The 23,797-nt window shown below is 38.7% G+C and overlaps 1 protein-coding gene across 1 annotated transcript in view; it reads right to left on the bottom strand.

The window, feature by feature from the left end:
* Nucleotides 1-737: 737 nt before the first annotated feature.
* Nucleotides 738-23,797, bottom strand: part of basp1 (brain abundant, membrane attached signal protein 1) — a 64,230-nt gene continuing 41,170 nt past the window's right edge. The window contains exon 2 of the mRNA XM_067606798.1: nt 738-4,637. Within this exon, the coding sequence (XP_067462899.1) occupies nt 3,980-4,621 (642 nt within the window). The 5' untranslated portion in view covers nt 4,622-4,637 and the 3' untranslated portion in view covers nt 738-3,979. The remainder of the gene's footprint in view (nt 4,638-23,797) is intronic.

The raw sequence follows: 23,797 nt of genomic DNA, 5'->3' as shown, positions 1-23,797 counted from the left end.
AGTGGCCATTCAAGGAACTGTTTTTGGCACTTCTGCATTGGCTTCATTTTACAGCCCTGGAGGTTGCCGCTTGGCATTTCCTCTCCACCACCATTGTCAAGGCCCCGCCTATGACTCCCTACATGCTTTGTTACGATACCATAGCGCTTCATCCCTGTAATATGGTTTTATTGATGGGTCAAAGTCTTTTTTTTAATCAAATAAATCTTCTGCATTCTTGATCACTTGTGGTATCTTTGCTGATTTAACAATAATCCCAACATATAGATTTAAACTGAGAATCAAATAAACTGTCAACTACGGGTAGGTAGGTACTGGTATTCTATTTCTATTATAAGTTCATGTCTATTAGAGGCCACATTCTGTAATTTCACAATGGTTAAAATGCCGTCCAGGGCAATGAAACTACAGAGGAGCACAGTAAATATTTTATTTTCCAATAAATTTTATTTCCTGCTGTAATGTTAATCCTGTTCGAATGGGTCTTTTGTCTTGTTTGGCCTGAATACTGTCAAATTTAAGAATAGTGATGCTAGGAAATACCATAATCTTACCATGAAAATTTACCACGTGTAATTTATGTCTGATTTTATAATATAAACTCCTCCTCAGGTTGTTTTTATAATACCAAGAACATGTCATGGATCCTGATGTCCTTCAATCAGCTGTTTAATAATATTTTCAGTTTTCTTAAATGTAAGTGTATGGGGGGAAAAAAGTTGACATGCACAATATCCTCAAGTTTCAGTCAATTTCTTACATTTTATTACTGTTGCACCATTTATACAAGTACATATAATTTTGAATGCATCAATTTTCATATCATCTTTTTGTTTGTTTTAAATGAATGTGTGGTGTGGAGATAGAAGAGTGGTGAGACATGGGATGAAAATATCAACTGTAGTTGCCATGGATGCAGACTTGAGAATTTTTTTTATTTTTATTTTTTTCCACTTGACCAAAAAGACAGGACTACAGGTTCACCCAACCACGGACATGCAATTTACTGAGTCAAGAGAGGAAGAAAAAAAAACAAAAACAAAAAAAACCAAAAAAAAACAACCCCGAAACAAGTGACACACAACGCTCCTGAAGTGTTTGTTTCTGCTACGGTTTGACAAGTGCTGCGAGGAAAAAAACGTTGTGTGTCAGTTGGATTAAAAAGAAAAAGGTTGGCGAATGGATGGCTGAGATGAGTAAATATATACATATAATCCTACATATATGCAAAAGGTGGGAAGTACATTTACTCGAGTACTCTCAAGTACAATTTTGAGGTGCTGGTACTTCACTTGACTGGTTCAATATTTTGTAAACTACGTCTCCAAAAGGAAAATATATAGTGGTTACTTTATACACTCAGATTTTATATTCATCATGACGTACTTATGTCTTGTCTTTCAATCTTTCTTTCTTTACTTTCTTTTCTTCTTTCCTTCATTTCTTCTGATCTAAAAGCGTGGAAACCCCCCAAACTGGAAATACAAAGTGTTTTTTATTCACCATTAGTACTTTCACTTCAGATACTTTGTAGTTTTTACCTCTAGTTTCTTTCTTTCTTTCCTTCTTTCTTTCTTAAAGTTTTATCTTGGATACTTAAAGTTCTTATTACTGCTACTTACTGCATCTTTACTTCAGTAAAAATGTGAATACTTATGATTAAAAGTATTTTTCCACAGTAATATTGCTACTTTCACTCGAGTAAAGGATGTAAGTATTTGTCTTCCACCGCTGCATATATGCACATACATGTAATATATATATTTCTGAAACGTAAAAGGTAAATGCATGATGGGTGAAAATGACCAAATCAGAGGCTCCCTTTCATGTGCAAGGCTTTTCCATCCCGTAATGATAGCATGGCGTAGTGTTGCCATAGAAACGTGGGCCGAAGTTGATCGAGTAGACTGCTGATGGCTGATTATCTGATCATTCATTAAAATCCGCCCTCCTGCCCTGCGGCTGCTCTCAGCTGCCTAGATGGGACCAGACTGCTGATAACTGAGAGACCTGGGCCAAACAGCAAAAACACCTGGAAATGATCTCTTCTGGGGTGTTTTTACACCTGCTTAGATACCAAACTGTTGAGGTTTGCTCCACGGGACAGATTGCTTTACTGAAGCTCCTGCTTTAAATCACTTTAAACCTTCGTTTAACCTGGTTGGAGAGTGTTTAAATGAAATTATTAACCTTTACCAACATTAATCTGTTATTGAGTCACATTTCCTCCGAGTATTAAGTTTATCTTTTGTTGACAAAATCATTATGGCTGCACACAAATTTACCAAAACAAAGCTAATTTCAAGGTGAGGAAAAAACCAAACTGGCAGAGTGCTGCCACGAAAATCTGTTTTAGAGAAAGAGGTTAAAGCAGTTTGTTTTCAACTATTTATGCGCATTTAATGCTTTAACTGATCCAGAAACAGGAAAAGTTCTTCTCAGTTTGGGGGTTTCTTTTAGATAAATGTATCCCCAATTATATCCCCAATATTTTGTGATTTTTCCTTTCTCAACTCTTAATCAATATGTTTGCTACTTGAGTAGATTTTGCTGCTGATCCTTGACTTAAGTCAAATGTTTTTCTTTTCCTAAGTTAAGAGTTTGAGTTCTTTTTCCAGCTACATGAGCCAGAAACTGAAGACTATCACCGGAAAGCTGCTTGAGCACCAGTTTAGTCTGTTTTCTTTTGAGAGACACGACTGAAGCGTCACTATCTGAACTCTCCTGACGACGCAGTAAACATCACCAACTTGGTATAATCGTACTTGGTATATCATAATAAGCAAACAATCTCTAGGATGTGGTCGTAATGCCTATTTAACCCAGGTCGGCAGTAGATATGTCATTTAAAAACAAAACAAAACAAAACAAAAGTATAATCTGTAAAATCTTATCAGATTCAGATGGAGGATCAGAGATTTCCATCAGACTTGTTAAGAACACTGCAGAGATTTTTTTTCAGTGAGGCGTTGCAGATTTTATAAGTGTATTAAAAATGTTAAAAAACCTCTTAGTTCACTTACAATATACCTAAGGGTTTCAGTACAAAATCTAGAAGTTTATCTGAAAAATTCCTATGACTTTTTTATGCGTCTAAGAATGTATTTTGTTCTGCCAGCCTTTTTCAACCTCAGAAATGTCTTAGAAAGCCTGAACATTCTCAGTCCCTGCAATGAATTTAATCTCCCTTTTTAAAAAGGTTCTTCACAGTTTGGGCCATTTTAGGAAAAAAAAAAAGTGGTGTTTAACCCCAAGAAGAAAAAAGGGGTAGCAAAACAACCCAACAACACCAAAAAAGCTAAGGGGAGAGAATGGAATAAAAAAAAAAAAAAAAGGACACAACCACAATTCAACGGCACTGAAAAACTGGAGGTACCAGACCAAAGCCGAGAACACGACACTCTGAAGAGGAGGATGAGTGGACAGAGGAGAGCTGAAGAGTGGACAGATTCAATAGACGTCCAGCTGGAAAAGTGATTTCTTAAATCCCCTCCCGCCCTCCTCCTCCTCCCCTTCAGACCTATTTCCCTAAATTTAGTTTTCTGACATCCACAGAGCGGAGGGTGCAGGTGAATGTATGAACGCGGGCCGACAGAAGTCCAAACGCGGGCCTTCTGTGGGCCGAGATGGGAGTCAGGTTAAACTTCTTGACCGTATGAGGGAGAGGGATGATGGATGTGGAATGGCGAGGCGTATGGCCGACACAGACTCGTATCAAAGTTCAAATACTACAGCAGAAAAAAATAGAATAAAACATAACAATAATAATAGCAATAATCATCTGCAGCTGTGGGAAACTTCTCCAGGTGGTTGCTCCAGTCCTCCTTATTCAATAAATCATCATCATCATTACAATTATTATTATTATTGTTATTATCATAATATGGGTGGGCTAGTTAATTTTCATTTTCATTTTTTTAATCTTCATCGTCGTTGAGTTAGGTACTTTATTTTTTCATTTCCGAAAAGAAGCTGTCCATTAATCTTGAACTGCTACGGTTTGATCCTTGCTTGGTGCCTCTGTGGCGTTCGCCTCCTTGGCTGGAGGTTCGGCGGCTGGTGTTGAACTAGGGGCTGCGGCGGCCTCCTTCGCCGGTGCGGGAGCTGCCGCTGCCGCCTCTGTGGGCTTGGGGTCAGGGGAGGCAGCGGGGGCCGCCTCGGCTTTGGCTGCTGGTGCCGCGGGGGCCTCAGTCTTTTTGGCGTCGGCCTCATCTTTGCTCTCGGCCGCCGCAGCCTTGGCCTCCGGCTCCTTGGCAGCGGGGGCCGACTCTTTGACCGCGGCGGGGGCAGCTGGTTTCTCCTCAGCCTTGGCGGGCTCTGCGCTCTTGGGCGCCTCTGTTTTCGGGTCAGCGTTGGCGGCAGGTTTCTCAGGCTCCTTTGCTGGAGGAGCTGCATTCTTCTCCTCCTCTTTGGGCGCCGCAGCGTCTGCTGCCGGCGCCTCCTTGGCTGCCGTGTCGTTCGCTACCTCTTTAGCATCAGCGGCAGCCGGGGCCTCGTCTTTGTTGTCCTTCGGTGCTTCGCTCTCCTCAGGAGAGGCCCCCTCCGCTTTGGCATCCTTGTCTTTGGCCTTGTCATCGTTTACGTTGTATCCCTTCTTCTTTTTGCTGAGCTTGCCTCCCATTTTGGATCTCTGGCCTCTGAAACAGAAGAAAGAAAAAAATAAATTAATATTGGTATTATAGAAACATTACAGTATTAATTCATTCATTAAGAAACAAGTGCTCACAATGTGAAAAAGTAGCACAAAAAAAAACATCCAAATTTGAGCAGGAACCACAAATGACTGAGTGAAATAGAGCGAAATGTTTCTAGTACACTGCTGTTCTTCAGAAGATGATGTCTGATGAAGAACAGTGTCTCTTTGTGGTGCAAGTCAATCAATTTATTGCATCAGGAGCTTTTATGTTTGAGCTAGAAAGTGTAAAATCTAACATGTCTGAATGAGATTTCAAAAGGAAGATCAATAGTAGAACAAAAAACATTAAGAGCCTAAATACTGCACATAGAAATAACATGCAACAACATGTCATGTATTTACACAAAAATTCACACACAATCCTTTCATATTTTAGATGTAATCACTCAACCTAATGTTAGTCCACAATGCAAGGATCAAAAAGAGACTTATAAAGTATATTTCATCAGCCTGGACTACAGAGACTCTCTCATCTTGTTTCTCACCTCTCAGATCAAGAGGTGTTACTGAGACAACACTCCTACCAAATAGCCTTTTAAGTTCCTCAAAGGGCCGCTGAAGCTGGTTAATGAATTCAACACCTTCGACAGATGGCACTAACACATTTGAATACTTTTCACATGGTACTCCTGCAGAGAATTAGATAAAACGCCAATCTTCATGCCCAAAAATTCATTCAACACCTTGGCCGATGACAGACACAAAATTGTAGGTTTGTTTTTCTCTCGAGGAATATTAAAATGTGGACACCGACATCCATTTTTGACCATTCATGGGCCCTCTGTACCGTTGGGTGTTTTTGTTTTCCTTCCATCGCCCCCCCAGTCTCCTCTGTGCTGAGCTTAGTATATCTGTGTGGGGAGTGACAAGGTCAGAGCACCGAGTATTATTTCTGTACATACTCTGTATTTACTTAAAAGGTTCTTTTCACCTGAATTAAATGCAATTTTCTCACTCATTGCATGGGGTATTAGTGATGGAGATAGTTTTGTCAAACCCCAAATGTAGTGCAAGAAAACTGAGTTTTATGTCGTCAACTGAAAAACCCGGGTGAATAAAACTAAAACTGTCCACATTGCTATATACCTCTACAGATTAGTGAGAAAATAGTTTTTTATATAATTTGGGTGAAACTTCCCTTTTATTAATCAAGTCATTCCATGTGACTTGGCTGACTAAAGTTTAGTTTAAAAAAAGTGCAAAAACATGGCAAAGCTACTACGAGTCTCCAAATGGCTGCAGATAGCGTGAAGCATGTAAAACAGTGTATCGTCAGCAAAGAAACATTTTCTTTTCATACTGAATGGGGACCAAGAATCTATAGAGCTCTGTATTCATAACCATTTTAAAAAATCTGTTTTTTGTTTATTGGTCTCGATCTGGGGAAGTTCATTAGTGGTGGGAATGTGATCCAACCTCCATCTGACGGACTATAAGGAGTACTCTGCAAGAATTTGAGCCACAGCTCCCGTAGTTGCCCCCAACAGTTGCTAGCAGCTAGCTGGAGAACGAATCGAGGTCTGACTAACAACCAAGTACGTTGTCTTCTTCATATCTGATGTTTAGGTTTAGAAAACAAGTTTACCAACTCATCCGCTGATTCAGATCAGAGAAAACAGACTAAAAGGTCTGAAAACGCCCTAAGATAGCATTTTATGACATGTTATTAAGGACTATAGGTTGACCGTCATCGAGCAGGTACTGTAGATTAGGCTGTGTGTAGGCAGGCTGAACACAAACACACACACCTGCAGATTCCTGGCTCACTCCTCCAGTAGAAGCTTTTTTTTCATGGATATCACCATCTGTCTGCTCGATGGGGGAGAGGACTTCAATTCCACAACAAATCAGGCTTATTAGGAGCAAAGACTCAAGAACTCCTTGAATTTGTTGTTTAAAATATTAAGTCTGAATGTCAGTGGTTACAAACTGCCAAAAAAAAGAAGAAGAAGCTTGGCAGTCTAATCTGTTCGTTAGGGAAAGCCAGAAAAAAAGTGCTTATGTTTCTGCCGTCTGAGTTTGTCAAATAGCTGCATTTATTAGAGGAAAAAAATAACTTAAAAATCAATAATCGGTTTTCCAACTTTGACAGTATTTTGGCAAGAAAATACTACTTATTTATCTACTTATTTACTGTCCTAATTTGACTGTATTCCTTTTATAGAAAATGTTTTTTTTTCTGTACTTGAATACTTGTATTTCCTTTGATTTGAGGATATCTAAAGTCCTAGAGGTAATAAGCAGTTTCTCAGGTGGTCACTCATTTTGGGAAGAAAATATTAAAACATTTCCTCAAAACAAAATCAATGTTGTTTTGAACCATTTTTACTTGATTATCATACTCCATGGATACTACAGTAAAGATGTTTTGAGTTTTTCCAATTTAAAAACTATTTTTAAGCTGAAAAATAGAATGTAAATGGAATTAAATCTCAGTCTCAAAAAAACCAAACAAACATATTTTTTCTCACTTGGTAAAATTGCTGTTGAATTCTCTGAATGAAATGTGTCTTTCGTTAAAAGAAAATCCTATGAACTTAGATCTTGCTGTCAAAAGTTTTCTTTGGAGCTACTTTCCACCAAAGAAAAATGAAATCTGATGACAGTGGGTTTTTGTGGATTTTTTAGTTGAACAGGGAGACCGTTTCGGGAAAGACGAATTGTTGTTTGATTATTTTAAATGTAATTCTCGAATGCTGTTAAAACCACAAACAAAACCGTTGTGAACACCTCTGCTGTTCTAAAAAGAAATCTATTGACAAAATTGTTTTTCATTTCGGGGGAATTGGTCCTTTAAGTGGCTGAAAAGGGTGTGAAAATCTTACAAAACCATGTAGTAGTTTTGATTTACTACGTTTCAACACCTTGAGATCCTTCCTTAATCATGTAGTTGATACCAACATTATCTATTTGCTCTGTTACCTGGAAAGTGAAATCTGTCAAAACACCTCTGACGTGACCTTTTCCTCCCAAACAAACCAGACCTCTGAGATATTCTGTTGGCTACTCACAGATTCGCCCTGTGAATGGGACAGAGCCGGCGGTGAATCCACTCAAAATGCTAATCACTTCGTCGCCACTGACTGAATTACTCCACTATTCATGCAAAACTTCCCTGAATGTCCAAAGGTCAGTATCTGCCAGGGCCGCCGTTCCTGCCGCAGCTTTATACGGGCGACAATGGAGGTCTCTCTGCAACATCACATCATTTGACTCCCGGCTTGTGCTGCCAGTACAATGACTCACAATCATTTGGCCAGACAATGGCTCCTTTTCAACCAAAGGCACGCTTTCTCGCTGCTGGGCGTGTGGTTTTCGTGTTTGAAGAGCTGGGGCAGGGCCGAGACAACCTGGAGAAAATGCTCTGGGTCTCACAAAAGACTAATTTAACCTGCAGACTGCAGTAATGGAAGCACACAAGGAAGTCTGATCTGCCAGCTGTGAACTTACAGCATTATTTCATGTGGATGATGGTAACATTGCCAAGTTTAGCTAACACTCTTACCCAAAGTGTATTGAAATGAGGAGAAAAGGGTCTCAAACATGTCTATAAATGAGTCCAACAGCAGCATAATATTACATTGCTTTACACATACTTGAAAAGGATTAGGAATAAGTGAAACCTACAGACAATACAACTACAGGTCAGTGAGAAAATGTCTGGCAACACTCAACAAACTCTCTCAAAATTAAGTGTTCTGGGTTGTTGAAGGGCTACCTGTCATTTGCTAAAATGGGCCGACATAAGAGCATCCACATGTACACTGTAGTTTCTTTTGGAAGAAAATGGAAGAAAATGTTAACTGTTAATATAATAAACAAAAGAAAAGTGGATGAAATGATTATGTTGAAAAGAAGTCATTAATTCAAATTTGAGGCAATTTAAGAGACTCTGCTCATCAGAATAAAGATCGACGAGTATTACTCAAATTCCTACAGTATTTTAATGTTTGTTTGTTTTAACGTTTTCCTCACAAGTGCCCCCTTGTGGTTTTGTGAATAATGACTCTTGTTTTTCAGATGAAAATACAGAAGTATTGTAGTGTTACAACACTGCAAAAATACGTTGGTGTGGATGGTTGGATGTGCAAAAATGTCCATTTTTTTCACGTTGCATCTCCTTCCAGCAGTTGATGTTGGTTTCTTTTAACCACTTTTTTCTAACCTTTAAGTAATTGTTGTTGCCTAAACTTCACTGAACCCCAGCCATAGAGGTGGCAGATGAAAAACACCAACAAACAACCTTATTTTATGATTTGTGTATGAGGACTTGTTGCAGTTTAATGGGTTTGAAGATTAGATGACGTAGAATTTAAACTATTGAGACTCCTTTAAGGATCTGCACTCACCTGGTTTTTAAATGCATCTTTCTAAAAGGTCCATTCATCTTTCCTTAGTGCACACACACACACACACACACACACACACAAGATTAACACCACCTGCACTTCTTTTTCCTGTTTTTTCCACTGTGTTCAGCAGTTGCCTCCTCAACCAACCGACTCTCCAATCCTTCAACCCCGTAAGCTGCTGACTTAACAAAACACATGATTGATCACTCAACAACAGCGCCCAGTGAAGAAGTATTTATACAACGTTATTAATCGACTATCAAATTCTTGTCTGGCGGGTCGAACTGTGGCAAAGCGATTTAAGATGAGCAAAATTCCCTGAAGGAACAGACGGCTGATTCTTTCAGCATTTTTCTCAAACTCTCACTGTCTCTGGCGAGTCATCTGTCACGCCCACAAGCCTCCACCGCCGGTGCTGTTGTTGCTGCTGCTGCTGCTGCTCGGCTCTCTTTTCCTCGTCTATCTACCTCCCACTTCTTTCTCCCAGCAGTAATCCCCCCATCATCAGTCCAGCTTCACCTCCACTCCATGTCTTCTCTCTCGTCTGCTTCACCTGCAGTGTTTTCTATCCTGGGTGTGTAATTTCAGTCCACTGAATTGCTTCACCTTCCTCCTCTGCAGCCAGTGTCTCGCTTCATATTTTCGTTGGCACATCTAAATTAGACTTTCCCTCCTGGGATTATTTTTCTCTCTCTGTTTCAGTCTGTGGATACACCTTTACTCTCTTTTCTCTCAGCTGAATCCTCTTCTTTCTTAACTATTGCACAAAGTTAAAGCCCCTACATGTGTAGAATTTTTATGTAATTAAAGCTGCACTAATCAATATTTTTACAATAACAATGGCTCAAATGATTACATATATCTGAGACAGATGACTTGCAGTGACAAACCCTCCTTCCAAGTTCCTCTCTTAGATACGTGTTAGTAAGTGTTTTAGCGTCTTTCAGCTTGTTGTTTTGGTTTTATTGCTCTCATTAAACTTGTTTCCAGCAGCAGCAATCAGCTGTTTTAGCAAAAAAAAAAAGAAAAAAACCTTAGAAAAACTCACTGTTTGCTACCAGTTCAGTTCAGTAAGTGGCTAAAACCAAATATTGTTTTCCAGAAATTGGTGGAGACCAAACCAGAGGCAAAAGGACTTGAAATGAAAACTTGACTTACATTCATCAGGTGGACACAAATATGATGTCAAATGAATGCTAATGTTGCTCACTGTGTGCTGGATGTGTAATTAAGCAATTATTTGCAAGCATGTTAGCCACAGCAACTTAATAAGGTTGCTTTAAAATATCATTTCAATCTGTCTCAACCTACAGAGTCCCTCGATTATTTTTACCTGATAGTATGTTACGGCTATAGATGAACTATGGTTCTTAAATCCTGAAAACACCACATTTTCTCTGCCAGGTGCAGCATGTTGAGGCTCTAAATACTGATGCTAGCTAGATCTCACACAGTTCTTACATATTCTAATCACTTTGCTGCTGCAATCGGGGAAAAAAACATTGCGGCGTAGTTGGGGAATAGAGACTAAAGTAACTAAAAACACAAGTTAATTTATTCAAATTTGTGAATTTATTAAACAAATTCTACAAAGCTCAACTTCTAACCTCAAGCCAGCCAGTAGCCATGTAGTGATCATCATCCCAATCTGCATGTACGCATAAATCCACACGCCACCCACCCAAACAAATGATGCACCCCATCACACATTACCATTATTTCTCAGTGGGATGTATGTAACATATTACAATGAAGTAGGCTGGTTTTAAATGAATAAACATTTATTTAAAATAAAAGTTCTTCTTTTTTGTAGTTTTTTTTGTAGTGTGTATGGGGAAAACTGAGCTTTGCAGAAACGTTGTCATATTGGTGATAAAACAGATGGTGGCAGTAGCGCAGTAGACAGTCAACGGATGACTCGGCCTTCCCGATCCCTGGATCAACTGCGGTGCGTGCATCACTACCACACAGCTAGCCCAGAGAGTTTTAATCAATCAATGATTGGATGCTGCTTAAAGGGGACATATTATATTATATATTTTGTGATTTATTGTCATTTATATACTGTCAATGTTCCAAAACTTGAATTGAGGAAGGTAAAAATGCTCTCTGTAAGTCAAAAGCCAGAGCTTCAACCAGCTCTGAACGCTTTATTTACCTCTACTTCCTCCTCCTGATGACCTCAGTTTTTTTTTTTAAACCATAAATCATGCAAAGATATTCCAGTAGAGCCCAAGAAGATAAATATAGACCTGGAAATGTGCATGTTATGTCTTTAAAGCAATGCTCTCTGGGACTTGTAGATGACTTTTCTCTTTAAGTTACACTTTTGCCAGAAAATCATATTTTTTAATGTAGGTGTTAATTGTTTGCATTGATGATTACACAAAGGTGTCATTTACAATCTGATTATAATACTGTGCGTTTGTTATTTTTTAAAGCTCAGACTGTGAACTTCTTTTTCCTCACATTCAATTGTGTTGTCAGGATTGGAGAAGCATGTGTAAATAGCCCTAATAAAATCTCTAGATTGTCCAGATATCGTATTTCTTTCTCTCTGTATTTAATCTCTGCTTTCCCTCAGCACATTTGTTTGCAGGTCAGATTTTAATCCCTCTCTCCTGTCCCTCTGGTCAGGCAGATGGAGGCCTCCAGGAGGTCCTGAGGTCGCAGTAAATCCCCGGCCCCTTGAGCAGCGGTGAGCCAGGCCTGACAGTTTCTGTGTTCCTGCCATCCAAGATGACACGTTAAAGGTTAAAGCTGTCACTGTCTGACTCCCCGTCCTGCTCGGACACGCTCGCTACGCCTCCGTGTCCGATGGAAAATCTACTTGACAGCAGAAAGCAGGAGGAGCTGCAGGAACGCTAATGACAGTTTGGTTTCGGGAGCGAGGAACCGCATCAGGAAGCTTATTTTAGATCTTGTCATGAAAAGCTATTTTTCCCTCCAACATTTGCATAACATAACATAAAGCACTTGCTGAGGCTCTTATGTTGTCTCCTGGGACTTGAAGTGGAAAAAAAAAACCCAGATCTTCATGTTACCTGGTATCTCATATTCACAATTCACAGACAGAAGCAAACTCACTTATTAGACTTATTATAAACCTATTGTTGGATCTTGTTTTGTATTTTGTATTTCTACTAACTTTTACGGTTTTTATGTACATTTATGTAATCATCTTCATCTCCCCAAGCTGTCAAGGAAAGAGAATCAATTGATTTTCTTTTGCTCGGTTTCTTCTCTAAGGTTTCTTCTGTTTTGTTTTCTCATGTACTCAGGTTTAGAGTTGAGATTGGCTCCCATTTTGACACGGGAGTAAAAAAGGAAATATCATACGAGCCAACTGAAGCACATAAGCACCCATACAGGCCACGAAGAAGAAATGATGCTTAATAATTAATCGATTTGCTGACAATTTTAAAGTAATTAATCGTTTAAGTCATTTTTTTTAAGCAAAAATGCCAAAAATTCACTGGTAGCAGCTTCTCAAATGTCTTCCATCATAGCAAACTCAACATATTTGTGTTTTTTGACGGTTGGTCAGACAAAACAAGTCTTCTGACTATGTTAACCTGGGCTTCAGGGAATAATGATAATGTTTCACTATTTTCTGGCATTTTATACACTGAATAATCAATTATTAAACTCATTAACTCGGCTAGGACACCAGCGTTTTCACCGTTTTCTTTGGAAAACTTTTTCATGAAAAAATACTGTATAACTGGCAGAGATTTTTCATTTTTAGCCGATTTCAAAGACTTTCTCCATGGTTTCTATATCAACAAGAGTGTTTCCGACACTTTTGAAAGACACTTTTGGAGGTTTAGTTTCTGGCAAGACCTTATTTATGTATATATTCACTGTGGTTCAGGAGCTGAAGCCATTTTCATTTAGTGTCATTTTAGGAATCGTTTGCTCCATTAGAGGAGTGCAGTGAAAGAGGTTAAAGATGATAATTATCAGACCTGTTGATAATGAAAATAATAGTTGGTTTCAGTCTCACAGGACTCCTACGATGGAATAATACAACCTCGTGTGCTGCAGTCAAACACACTTATATTCTGATCTGATTAAATCCATGTCACAACTTAACTGTCTTACTTGTGACATCATGGCTACCTTAAGATGGTAGCAGGCAGAACTTTTACTATAAAGGCTTGATCAAACTACTTTTTTTCCTTTTAAATCATTTTTGATAACCTGCTATGGAAATGAGGTATGGTCCAGTATGCAACTTAAAGTCATGAAATGTGCAAACTTGAAACCTCCAGTGCGCATAATACACTGAGAATAGACCTTACAGTGAAGTAAGAGACATCTTTTGGCCAACAGCTAAGCTTTTTAAATGAACAATATCTACATATTCATAGGTTTTGTCATCTGATTTCCTCCTCTGTCCCCTAAATACTACGGCCGCTAGAGGTCGCTGTCACTTAAACATGAATTAATGTCTTTTTCAGACACTTGCATAAATAACTGATCCTGACAGTCTCCTTTGTAGAGGCACAATTGTAACAAACCTGGCAACTCCAGTGTGATGACGAGACTTCAAGAAGCTGCACACAGTCAGTGACTGTGTCGACTGTTGTTCTACAAGATGTTCCAGCGTGAAACTCTAGTAATATATAATCTTAAACCACATGTATGTATATATATATATATATATATGACCAGGAAAACAGTGAGTGTGCTCCCAACATGAATGTAACAGCATAATTCATAACACAGGCCTGAGCACTTCCTCTCGCTGCTATCCAGCTGGCTGATTTAAGGCGAGTCTGTTTCACCAAACTGCAGCAGGCGAGTGCAGGGAGCTGAGCGGACAGGCTGGGAAACTGGAGCAGAAAATCTGGTCCAATCACACACACACACACACACACACACATACACACATACACACAAATTAAAAAAAAACCCCTTCACACCGGCACTGAGTTTGAAGGGAAAAGAGAGGAGCAGAGGATGCTGGGAACTGGGAGTCTGATTTGAGGTATTCAAGTATCTGAAATGACAGATTGGACTCCATGACGAAGGTTTTAGGAGGCGAGATTCTCACATTGTGCTGGTATGATTTTCCCACAGCAGTGTGCTATTTTAAAATCACAGCGCACCGAAAGCTTGGCAAGCCTTACGACATCAGAGCCAAAGATGATGCAAAAGTATTTTCTCCTACCATTCCCACCACATATTCCACACTTTTCATTCCAGCCTGATATGTGGAGCTGCTCCTGAAATTCAGGATACAGTAGCATCAGTGCAGCTCAGTAGGTGGTCCCCCGTGTCAAAGCTAGCAGCAGGACCGGCGGCTATTTCTGTCCAACAGTAAACAGATTTCGAATCGGCAGCGGCTTCCAGCTGCGCGGAGCTAATTCCATCTATGAGTAACTCGGGATTAACAGGAGAATCAATGTGTGAAGGTGCTACATGTCGTGATTTGTGTCTCAAATTAAGACTACGTTTCCCATGAATCCTCGTTCTTCTGTTGCAAAATACAATGCCACCTTTCCATCTGGTCTTTGTTAAAAGCCAGAAGGAGGATACAAGCGGATGTCATCCGATCTGCATCTGGAGCAGGTGAGTTAAGAAGTTAAAAATAAAGTTAAAAAAAAATAGAATCATGATGGATTTTACTTGCAAAAGCAAGTAATCTAACAGGTTTCCCACCACATTTGACTTACAGGTCAAATTTAACAGGATAGAAGCTGAAAGTCATCTTACAAAAACAGCTCGTTTGGTGTCACACCGTCAGGCTTTCTGAAATGTTTAAGACCATGGAAACTGCTATTGTCACTTGAGAATTCAGGTGAACAGTTTGTTCCTCCAGAAATGTGTAATCTTGCAATTGGGGAATGTGATGCAAATTCAACCTGTTCTGACTGACAGTCCTCATATCTATAATACAAAACAGGTCATTTGTTAAAGTCTTCTGAAGCAAACCATCACGATACAAACGCTAGCATTGTCTGATCATCTCTGTTGGTTAAGTTTAGATATCTAAAACTACTTTGTTAATGTTAGTGAAAAATCATGGTTATGGTTAAAAGTAACATAAGTTAGGTTATTTAGTCTTGCAATATAGTCCAATGCAATATTTGTGATATTACCAAAAACAATACTGTGAGTCTACATTGTTAGCATGCTAACATGCTGATGTTTAGGATGTATTGCTAGAGAGGACATAACATGCTTTTTCTGTCATTTTTAAACTGTTATGATGTTGGATGTGACATGAACGTATGTTGAAATGTTTTCTGCAAGTCAAAAGTCGGAGCTTCAACCTGCTCTGAACGCTCCGTTTGCAAAGTTACCTCTACTTCCTCCTCGTGATGATGTCAGATCGTACATCATGCAAAGATATTCCAGTAGAGCCCCAGAATATAAATATAGATCTGGAAATGTGCATATGAATATGTCCTCTTTAACCATGTCACATTCTTAGTTTAACGTGTTAGCATGCTAACGTTTGCTAATTAGCACTGAATACAAAGAACAGCTGAGGCTGTTAGGAATGTTATACAGTTTTTAAAGGTGTTTGGTTGTAAAGCAAGTGAACAAATTGAAATTTTGACCCAATGATGGCGCTAGATGAAAAGTCAAAGGATCACGTTGATCAATTTGGTGGATGAAATGATCAACATTGAGCTACTAGTGTGGCTAAAATGGACTACAGTTGAGCTTTGGATCATTATCTGACTTTTATTGTATTTATTGTGCTTGTTTTTAAGGTTAATAACTTCAGCACATATAGTTTTACGAACTAGCATGTTAAATTTTTGGCAATCACTATCAAATTGTTGTACCTTTAAGTGTGTATTCATTTTGTAAAGCATAACTTTAGTTTTGAACAGTGGATCTAGTAGCTTGTTTTGGATTTTATTTCAAACAAAGTCATCACTTTGTTCTGCAGAGCAGTCTAATTACCCTGAGTACACACAGACTGCCCACTGCTTATATTGGCCTCAGGCTGAACACACACACACACACACACACACACACACAACCATGTGCATTAAAATAAATGCTAAACACACATACTGAGGCATAAATAAACACACATGCATATACACACACACACACAGATTCATTGGTGTTTAGAGGATCAATTCTCAAATTGACAGAAGCTTGAAGAAAACTCCTCGGCTAGAAATGGTTATTGATCATCGCGTTGCGGCCACAGAGAGCCGCTGTGTATTCAGCTGCTGCTTACGAGTCAGAGGACGCACTCAGCAGAGATGAAAGCCAGCGAGGCGCTTTGGAGACGCTTTTTAACTGAGACGTTTATTACTGAATGCAAAATCTCTCTGAACGCTTTGTTGGCTGCAGAGAAAAACCAACGGCAGACAAAAACAAAACAGAGAAGTGAAAGGGATTACGTCCATCTCTGTGGATTCAGTGGCATTTCACAAAATCCTCTCCTCCTCCTCAGACACTCACATGACCTCCATGTGTACAAAACTGGTAGAAGTTTGTCCGGATGGAAAGTAACAGCTCACTTTCAAAATATTTCTCCCTGATTTCAAACCTTATCACCTTATTTGTTATATTTTATTATTTATTTATTCATATTTATGTGTATTTTCTATTTTATTTGTTGTTTGTTTGCTTGTTTGTCTAGTATGTCCTGGATTTTACCGTCGACCACGGACTGGGGAGGGGGAGGATGGTGTGTTTGCTGTTTTAAGGAAAAAATAAAACAAAAGTTCAAATACTTAAGATGTGTAATTTATTTTAGACGTCCCGATGCCGTCTGCTCAGAAGCCTAAAATTAGCTTTATGTTTACATTTTTGTAAACAAGAATTGTGTCTCAAATCACATACTTCTGTTAGTACACTGTGTACACTATGTACTTACTGGTGCAGTGCGCACATTTTTACAGGGTAGTGTTGTCTCAAATCAAACACAGCCGTTGTGCACTTACCGGAAATGACGATTGCAAATTAGCATTAGCTAGCGTTAGCATTCACGTTATAGTTCGCGCTGCCAAATCATTACAGACTGCTAAATTAACCCAAAAAACATACTGATGGCTTATATCCGATAACAGTATAGTGGTGCTTAGTGCTTAAAAAACACACGTATAACTTCCATTTGTATAATGTGGCAATGTTCACTGTAGTTACAACGTACTCGGCCGCCATTTCCAGTTTGAAAAGTGGACGGCGACCATTGAGGGCAAGAAGTGTCCATAGTTCTGCACTCAACTTTTTGACCGTTTTGAGTGCACCATCCAGGTTCTCACAGTGCACTGCGTTTCCCATACTTCTCAGTGTGAACGCACTTATGCACTCAAAATGTTAAGTGTAAGTACAGAAGTATGTGATTTGAGACACAGCAAAGGACCTCTAGTGGCCGTGTGAATTATGACTGTTGCGTGTCAGAAACAAAAGGTATAAGTAGCGTGAAGTCACAAAATGTGTGACTTCAACAAAGGGGACCGCTGTTCATTTCCTGTTGCCCACGATCGCATCTTAACACTAACATAGATGTCGACCTGCTGATGAAGGCGTTTCGTTGTCTAGTTTGGAGGAATTACTGCAGCGTTCTTTCCAGCTTTGAATACTAATGATGCTATTTTACATTATCTTATATATCTGGGCACTGACATCAACTATTTATCTGAGCTCAAACATTAAAAAAAACACATTAAACGTGGTGATTCAGGAATGTCTATATAATAAAGAGCCTACAAGCCGCAAAATATAGCCTGTGTTCACTTGATGTGTCATTTAATTTGTCAGATGTCCAGCCATGACATAATGAGTTCCAGGAGAGAGAAGAAGAAACAGTGGGTTGAGAACCAGCATTGAAAATAAATCCTGGGAGCTTGTCTCACTAATTAACAAAGTTAGTTTTCAGTTTTTGATGTTTCTGACATCTTGTCTCGATTTATTCTAGAAACTATTCTTACTACTGAAGTCATAAAAGAAATATTCGTCTCTCTGCTCACCACAGCCTGTAATACTTTTGTCATTCCATCTTGATGTATTGTGAAACGGAGCGAAGCCTCTGGCCTTGTTTCTCGCTGCAAAATGTTGAAAAGATTTTGCTGTTGTCTGACACATCCAGGTCAGCCTCTCAGGCTGTGTTAAATGATAGAACAGGTGCCATCAAACTTAAGCAAAAATACCCACAATTCACTGCATTACAGGCATTTGCCAATCAACAGCAGCTGATGTAACTGAGGTTGTGTAAGCGGATCATTTATGGGAAGTTTTCACCTCAAGTTGAATGATTTTAACAAAAAGAAGCACATAGTTATTAATAAAAACAATCTCGGAACCCATCGACTATCATCTGATGATGATTTAGCCGCTGGAGGCAACGGCCAATATTTGGGGGATATATGGGCCAAGACTTCCTCTTCCACATGATACACAAACATCGATACTTGTAGGTGTTTTAGGTGTTTTCAGCCAATGTGTTTCGCCTCTTTCACTCCTGAAACAGACTGTTTATGGAAAAGGAGAAACAGAAAAACTAAAATCTTGTCCCTTGCCTACAGATTCTACATTCATATGCAGATATCCATTTATAGAGATTATTAATACAAAAGGTTTTCAGAGGAGGGATTTGGTGTCCCATGGTGGTCTAAATGATGTATAAGAGGCTTTTTTTGCTTTAAAAATGATAAATTCATCAAAAAGGTCTTTCTATTCTTGTGCGTATGGATACAAAGTATCTCCCAAAAAACATCCAAATGGAATAAATTACTAATTTTATTATATTAAATGTATTTCTTTCAGATAAATTATGTCTGCTTTGCTGCTTCACATTGCAGATTTTCTTGGATTTTAGATTGAAGATTAGTTACGTCTTAATGGATTTTTAAACCACAAATGTAAAAGTAAATCTAATTCTATTTAAAAAATATATATATATGTCATGAATTGAAAGTTTGAAATCATTACAAAAAGTTTTATTTAGAAGGCCTTTAGAAAGACAAAATTTGACTTAAAGGTGCAGTGTGTAGGATTTAGTGTCATCTAACAGAACAGACTTGGCAGAAATATGTTTTAATTGGTGTATAATCACCTGAAAATAAGAATTGTAGTGTTTTTGTTACCCTAGAATGAGCCCTTTGTATCCACATAGAGAGCAGGTTCTCTTCCGTGGAGGCTGCCATGTTGCACCGCCATGTTTCTACAGTAGCCCAGAACGGACAAACCAAACACCGGCTCTAGAAAGAAGGCCTTTCATGTTTTTTGTGAGTTTTGCGGCCGTATTCAGTTGGTTGCAATCTGCAACCTCATCAGTAGATGCAACTAAATTCTACACACTGGACCTTTAATATGAGATAGTTTCTTATAATTTACTGAACTTGACTTTGAGAATTTTCATTCCTAAAATTTTCATATTGGCAAACAGTGGTGTCTTTTTGATATTCTACCACTGGAGGGCAGTATAGTCAATATTTGAGACTCTACATATAAGTGAATAATTATAGCATTTTTCTCTTTTCTACAGTAGTTTTTTACAGTAGTAAAAAAAGAGAAAAGTATTGAAGTTGAGTTAAAGCCATTTCCAAAAAGTAAGCTGTGTTTGATCAATAAATAAATTAATTGGATGCATTATAATTTTAATAAAATATACCTGTAGTTTGTATATTTGAAAAATATAAATCACAAATGTTTCATGTTGAAACTATTGCATTAAAAATCATTTTACATTTTTAATTTAATAAATTGCACTAGAACTTTAAAAAAAAAGGTATACCCATAATTTAATGTATAAATCATAAATGTTTCATGTCATAAAAAACATTTTTAAATGTTTAACAGTTTGCTTTACAGCATCAAAAACTGAAAGTAGATTCTTCAGTTTTTTCTATAAAAAAAAAAGGTATGTCTTTTGTTTGCATGTTTGTAAAATATAAATCACAAATGTGCTGGCCACTTTCCAAATCATGCTACATTTCTTAGATTTCTTAATGTGTTGCCCTGGCAACCTACAATAAACAGAAAGGGACCCAGTGAAAAGGTTGATGTGAATTTGGCAGCAACTTAAAAAAAAGGTGTTTCATGTTCAGCAGCCAACTATAAAGCTTCCGCATGACAGCTGCACTTGAACGCACCATCATACCTGGCCACTGCACTTTGGTTACTTGTAAAGACAGTATAGATCCCATCAACGCTGTGAATAATGTGACTGATTGGACTTGTCAGTTCACCGCCTCGGCTCTGTTTTCTCAGACAGATAAGAGGCCAGGGACGGACGAAGGCAGCCGCACGCCAACAAACCCCAAGGCCTGTTTGATATTTACAACATCCCAAACCTGCTGCCACTGCTGAAAACATCAACGCAGACCAAACAGTCATGTCTGACCAGTCAGCCTCAGAGAAGCTCTGTCTGTCTGGTTTGTTTTCTTGGCTACGGTCAGGACTTTGAGGATTTCTAATTTAACACACATCCCTCACACACATAACTCACTGACAAATGCCAACATGGCCACACCTAGACAGTCATCAGGTGTTCAGATGGAGAGCCTCAGGTGGATCAGTCTTCATAATGGCCGAACTGGGAGCTCTGTGACCCACAGGGACCGAGCTTTCGTGTGTATCCCTGTAAGCGACTGTGTGAAGGGTCATGATCCGACTCGCCCAGTAAGTCCTCTGAGGGGTGACGCAAATTTAATGAAGTCTAATAGCTGTCGCAGCCTGTTGGTAGAGTTTAATCTGATGGAGCTAACGACGAGCTGAACTGTGCGCTTTACAGTTAAACATTTTCCGACATGACCAATCAACATGCTACATTCAAACTCAAAGTCTAGTGACTAGTGTTACAACCGGGGTCTTGTTTTTGTAGTCTGGGGTTTTAAAAATCATCTCTGATAAACACCAAAAATGTATAAACCGATCCCTTCTGTCTGCCAGACTTCAGCCATATCCAACATTTTATTTATTAAACATTAGCACAGAAGTATCAAGTCTGACAGATGCTTTAAACTCAGAAAGAGTCACCAGTTCTGTTTTTAATTTCAAGTCTTTCTGCAGAATATTTCTCAACAAAAAGTTCCCTCTCAAACTGTCAGTGTTAACTTCTTCTCGGGACTTTGGTGTTTCTTTTGATTCTCAGATAATTTTAGAAAACAGCTGTGGCACCCTGACATTTTAACTCCTCTGATGTTTAATTCATGACAGTGAAAAAGTACAAAGAACCTGGACGGAGCAAATGAATGGGTCTCCATTTTGAATGTGCAGCAGCGTCTCACTTCAGTATGATATTTATGAGTCTGTAAATTACATTTATGGTAACTTTACTCTGTTCACAAGACTCAAAGAGCTGTAAAATGTCATGTTCATCCATATAATACTTCAATCCACAATATGACCATGTTTAGGAGAAGCATTGTTACGTAATGCACATTGATTTGACTTTTGGGCCTCTTTCAAAACAACAGAACATGTAAAATGACACCTTAATGATTTAACAGTAATGAGAGCTGTGAGGGCTTTCAGAAATGATGAACGTCTTCCATACGTCTTCAGAAATTTGCAGGGTGACATATTGACTTTTGTGTTCTTTGTGAATCGCGTGAATACCACAAAATCGACCCGCCATTGAACTTTAAACACTCAACACATTCCTGCTGGATGTGGCAGTTACAGGCAGGCCGCAGCTTTGAAGCAGCTCGTATAGATCCACGCTTTGTCTGAAAAATATGTACCGGGTTCAAACTTTGGTCTCCAAAGCTTTGTGATTTCAAGTCAAGAGTTCAGGTGTGTGTTTTTGCTCCAGCTCCTCACACCTGATCCAGATAATGCTGATTGCAAAGAGTATGGACAGATCATCAAGAGCAGAGCTGGCATGAAGGTAGTGCTAGCTTTTTATCCTCACAGCACAAAATGAAGCATTTTCATTACTATCCTTCCTCCTCTTCATAACAGCCCAGCAGTGTTAGCTAACTAGCATTAATCCGTTGTAGAAATAATCCGCAATCCTTCTTTCATGCAGAAAAACATTACAGTGTTCTAAAAAGATGCTTCAGCACTCAAAAGTTTTTGGTCCCAAAGCCTAAGGTGATGTTTTCAAATGCTACTTTTGTCCGACCAACAGTCCAAAACTGAAAGATATTACGTTTACTATTGTAAATGACTGAGAAATTAGCATTTGAGAAGCTGGACACAGTAAATTTTTGTGCATTTTTGCTTAAAAACGACTTATAAGACTAATTATCAAAATTGTTGCTGTATGTGTCTGTATTTAACATCTGTAGGAACAAGAGCTATAGAGCTAGCTGTTCAGTGCTAAGGTACAAGATGCTATTGAATGCAATGTATCTTTTATATATTTCTGTCTCAGTGGTACCTTCATGTTTCTATCAGTCCATACTGCCTCGCGAGCAGTCTGCAGATACATGCACATTTAATTTGAAAGCACTCAACTGTTAATCTTTGATTTACAAGGCCAAGCGGACTAGAGCTGTTAGCTAACGCTGCAGTAACAGAAACCTATAACGACGTAGATTACTGCACAACAACAAGACAGACTTAAATAATTCAAAACATCTCTAAATTAAATGTGCAAGAGAAGTACAGAACACGACCTTCCATGACTCGTAAAACTGAAATGACTAGATGGGGAATTGAAAAAGTTTATTAAGAACAAAAGAATGTAAGCAGAAATCTGAGCTGTGACTGCAGGTCAAGCTTTCTGAGCGCACAGGGACAGATTAAAAAAAAAACATAGATAAGCATAAAACAACTTCTGATCCTGACTTTGTGTGCGTTTTCTTAAATATCTGCTCACAGATCTTCATCGTCCTGAGAACATGACGGTAGCAATTTCTGGCATAGCTCAACAAGACATTTTTAGGGGCTTTTAGGGTCATATCGACTTCACAGTTTAACACATTTAGACAAATTAAAAAAAACTGGGAAATGCCATAACTCCAAATCCAATCAATCAATCCCATTAAATCCATGCAAATCCACTGGGATAAAAAGGGACAAAATTGACAAAAACTAAAGATGGAAATTCAAGTCCTTGCTCAAATCTAGAAACAAAACTCTTGTGGGCTCTTAACCTTGGTTAAACTTATGATTATGACCACTCTTTCTCTTAAACATTTGTTCTGGCTCAGTAATCTTTCCCGGGGAGTCTGAACACCTTGACTTTCAGAATAATAACCACACGAATCAGCATCAATGTCATAAATTAACCGTCCGTTCAGACTGTAGTTTTGTCAAGCAATCTACATGACAAGCTCCAATGTCTTTACACTTTTGTATGAGTCAAAGCAAACACCATTATATCCGTAGTGCTAACTATGATACCCGTATTAACCCACACAGCATAATGAAAAGATAAGACAAGGCAACAAAAGGAGAACTCTTTGAACAAACATGAACTTTCAGAGGCAAATATGTACCTTGTCCATATGGAGCCGGAAGTTCAGGCTTTGAGAGCAAACAGGTACAGAGTACACAAGGCTTCCTCTATCTTAGACACATATGGAGACGAGGAATGCCACATATCCATATATCATTCTTCATATTATATTAGCTCCTCCAGCTCATTCTGTGTCAAGCAGAATATTTTCTACATTGTGGAAACAATTTGAGGCCTCTTACTCCACAAATAATATAACTAACAGCCTGTTCAGCAAATACAAAGTTATTAAAATTCCAGATATATTTTATTACCTAAACTCTTCCTGTGCACCCTCGCCAACTTGATTCACTCACAGATTTTCTCCAGTGAAGACCGATCACTCTCACTTCTGTTGTTTTTCATTTACGAGCTCCC

This window comes from Thunnus thynnus, chromosome 12, assembly GCF_963924715.1.
Source record: "Thunnus thynnus chromosome 12, fThuThy2.1, whole genome shotgun sequence".
NCBI lineage: Eukaryota > Metazoa > Chordata > Actinopteri > Scombriformes > Scombridae > Thunnus > Thunnus thynnus.
The sequence above is the reverse complement of the archived record's forward strand: the minus strand, read 5'-3'. Positions and strand labels throughout refer to the sequence as shown.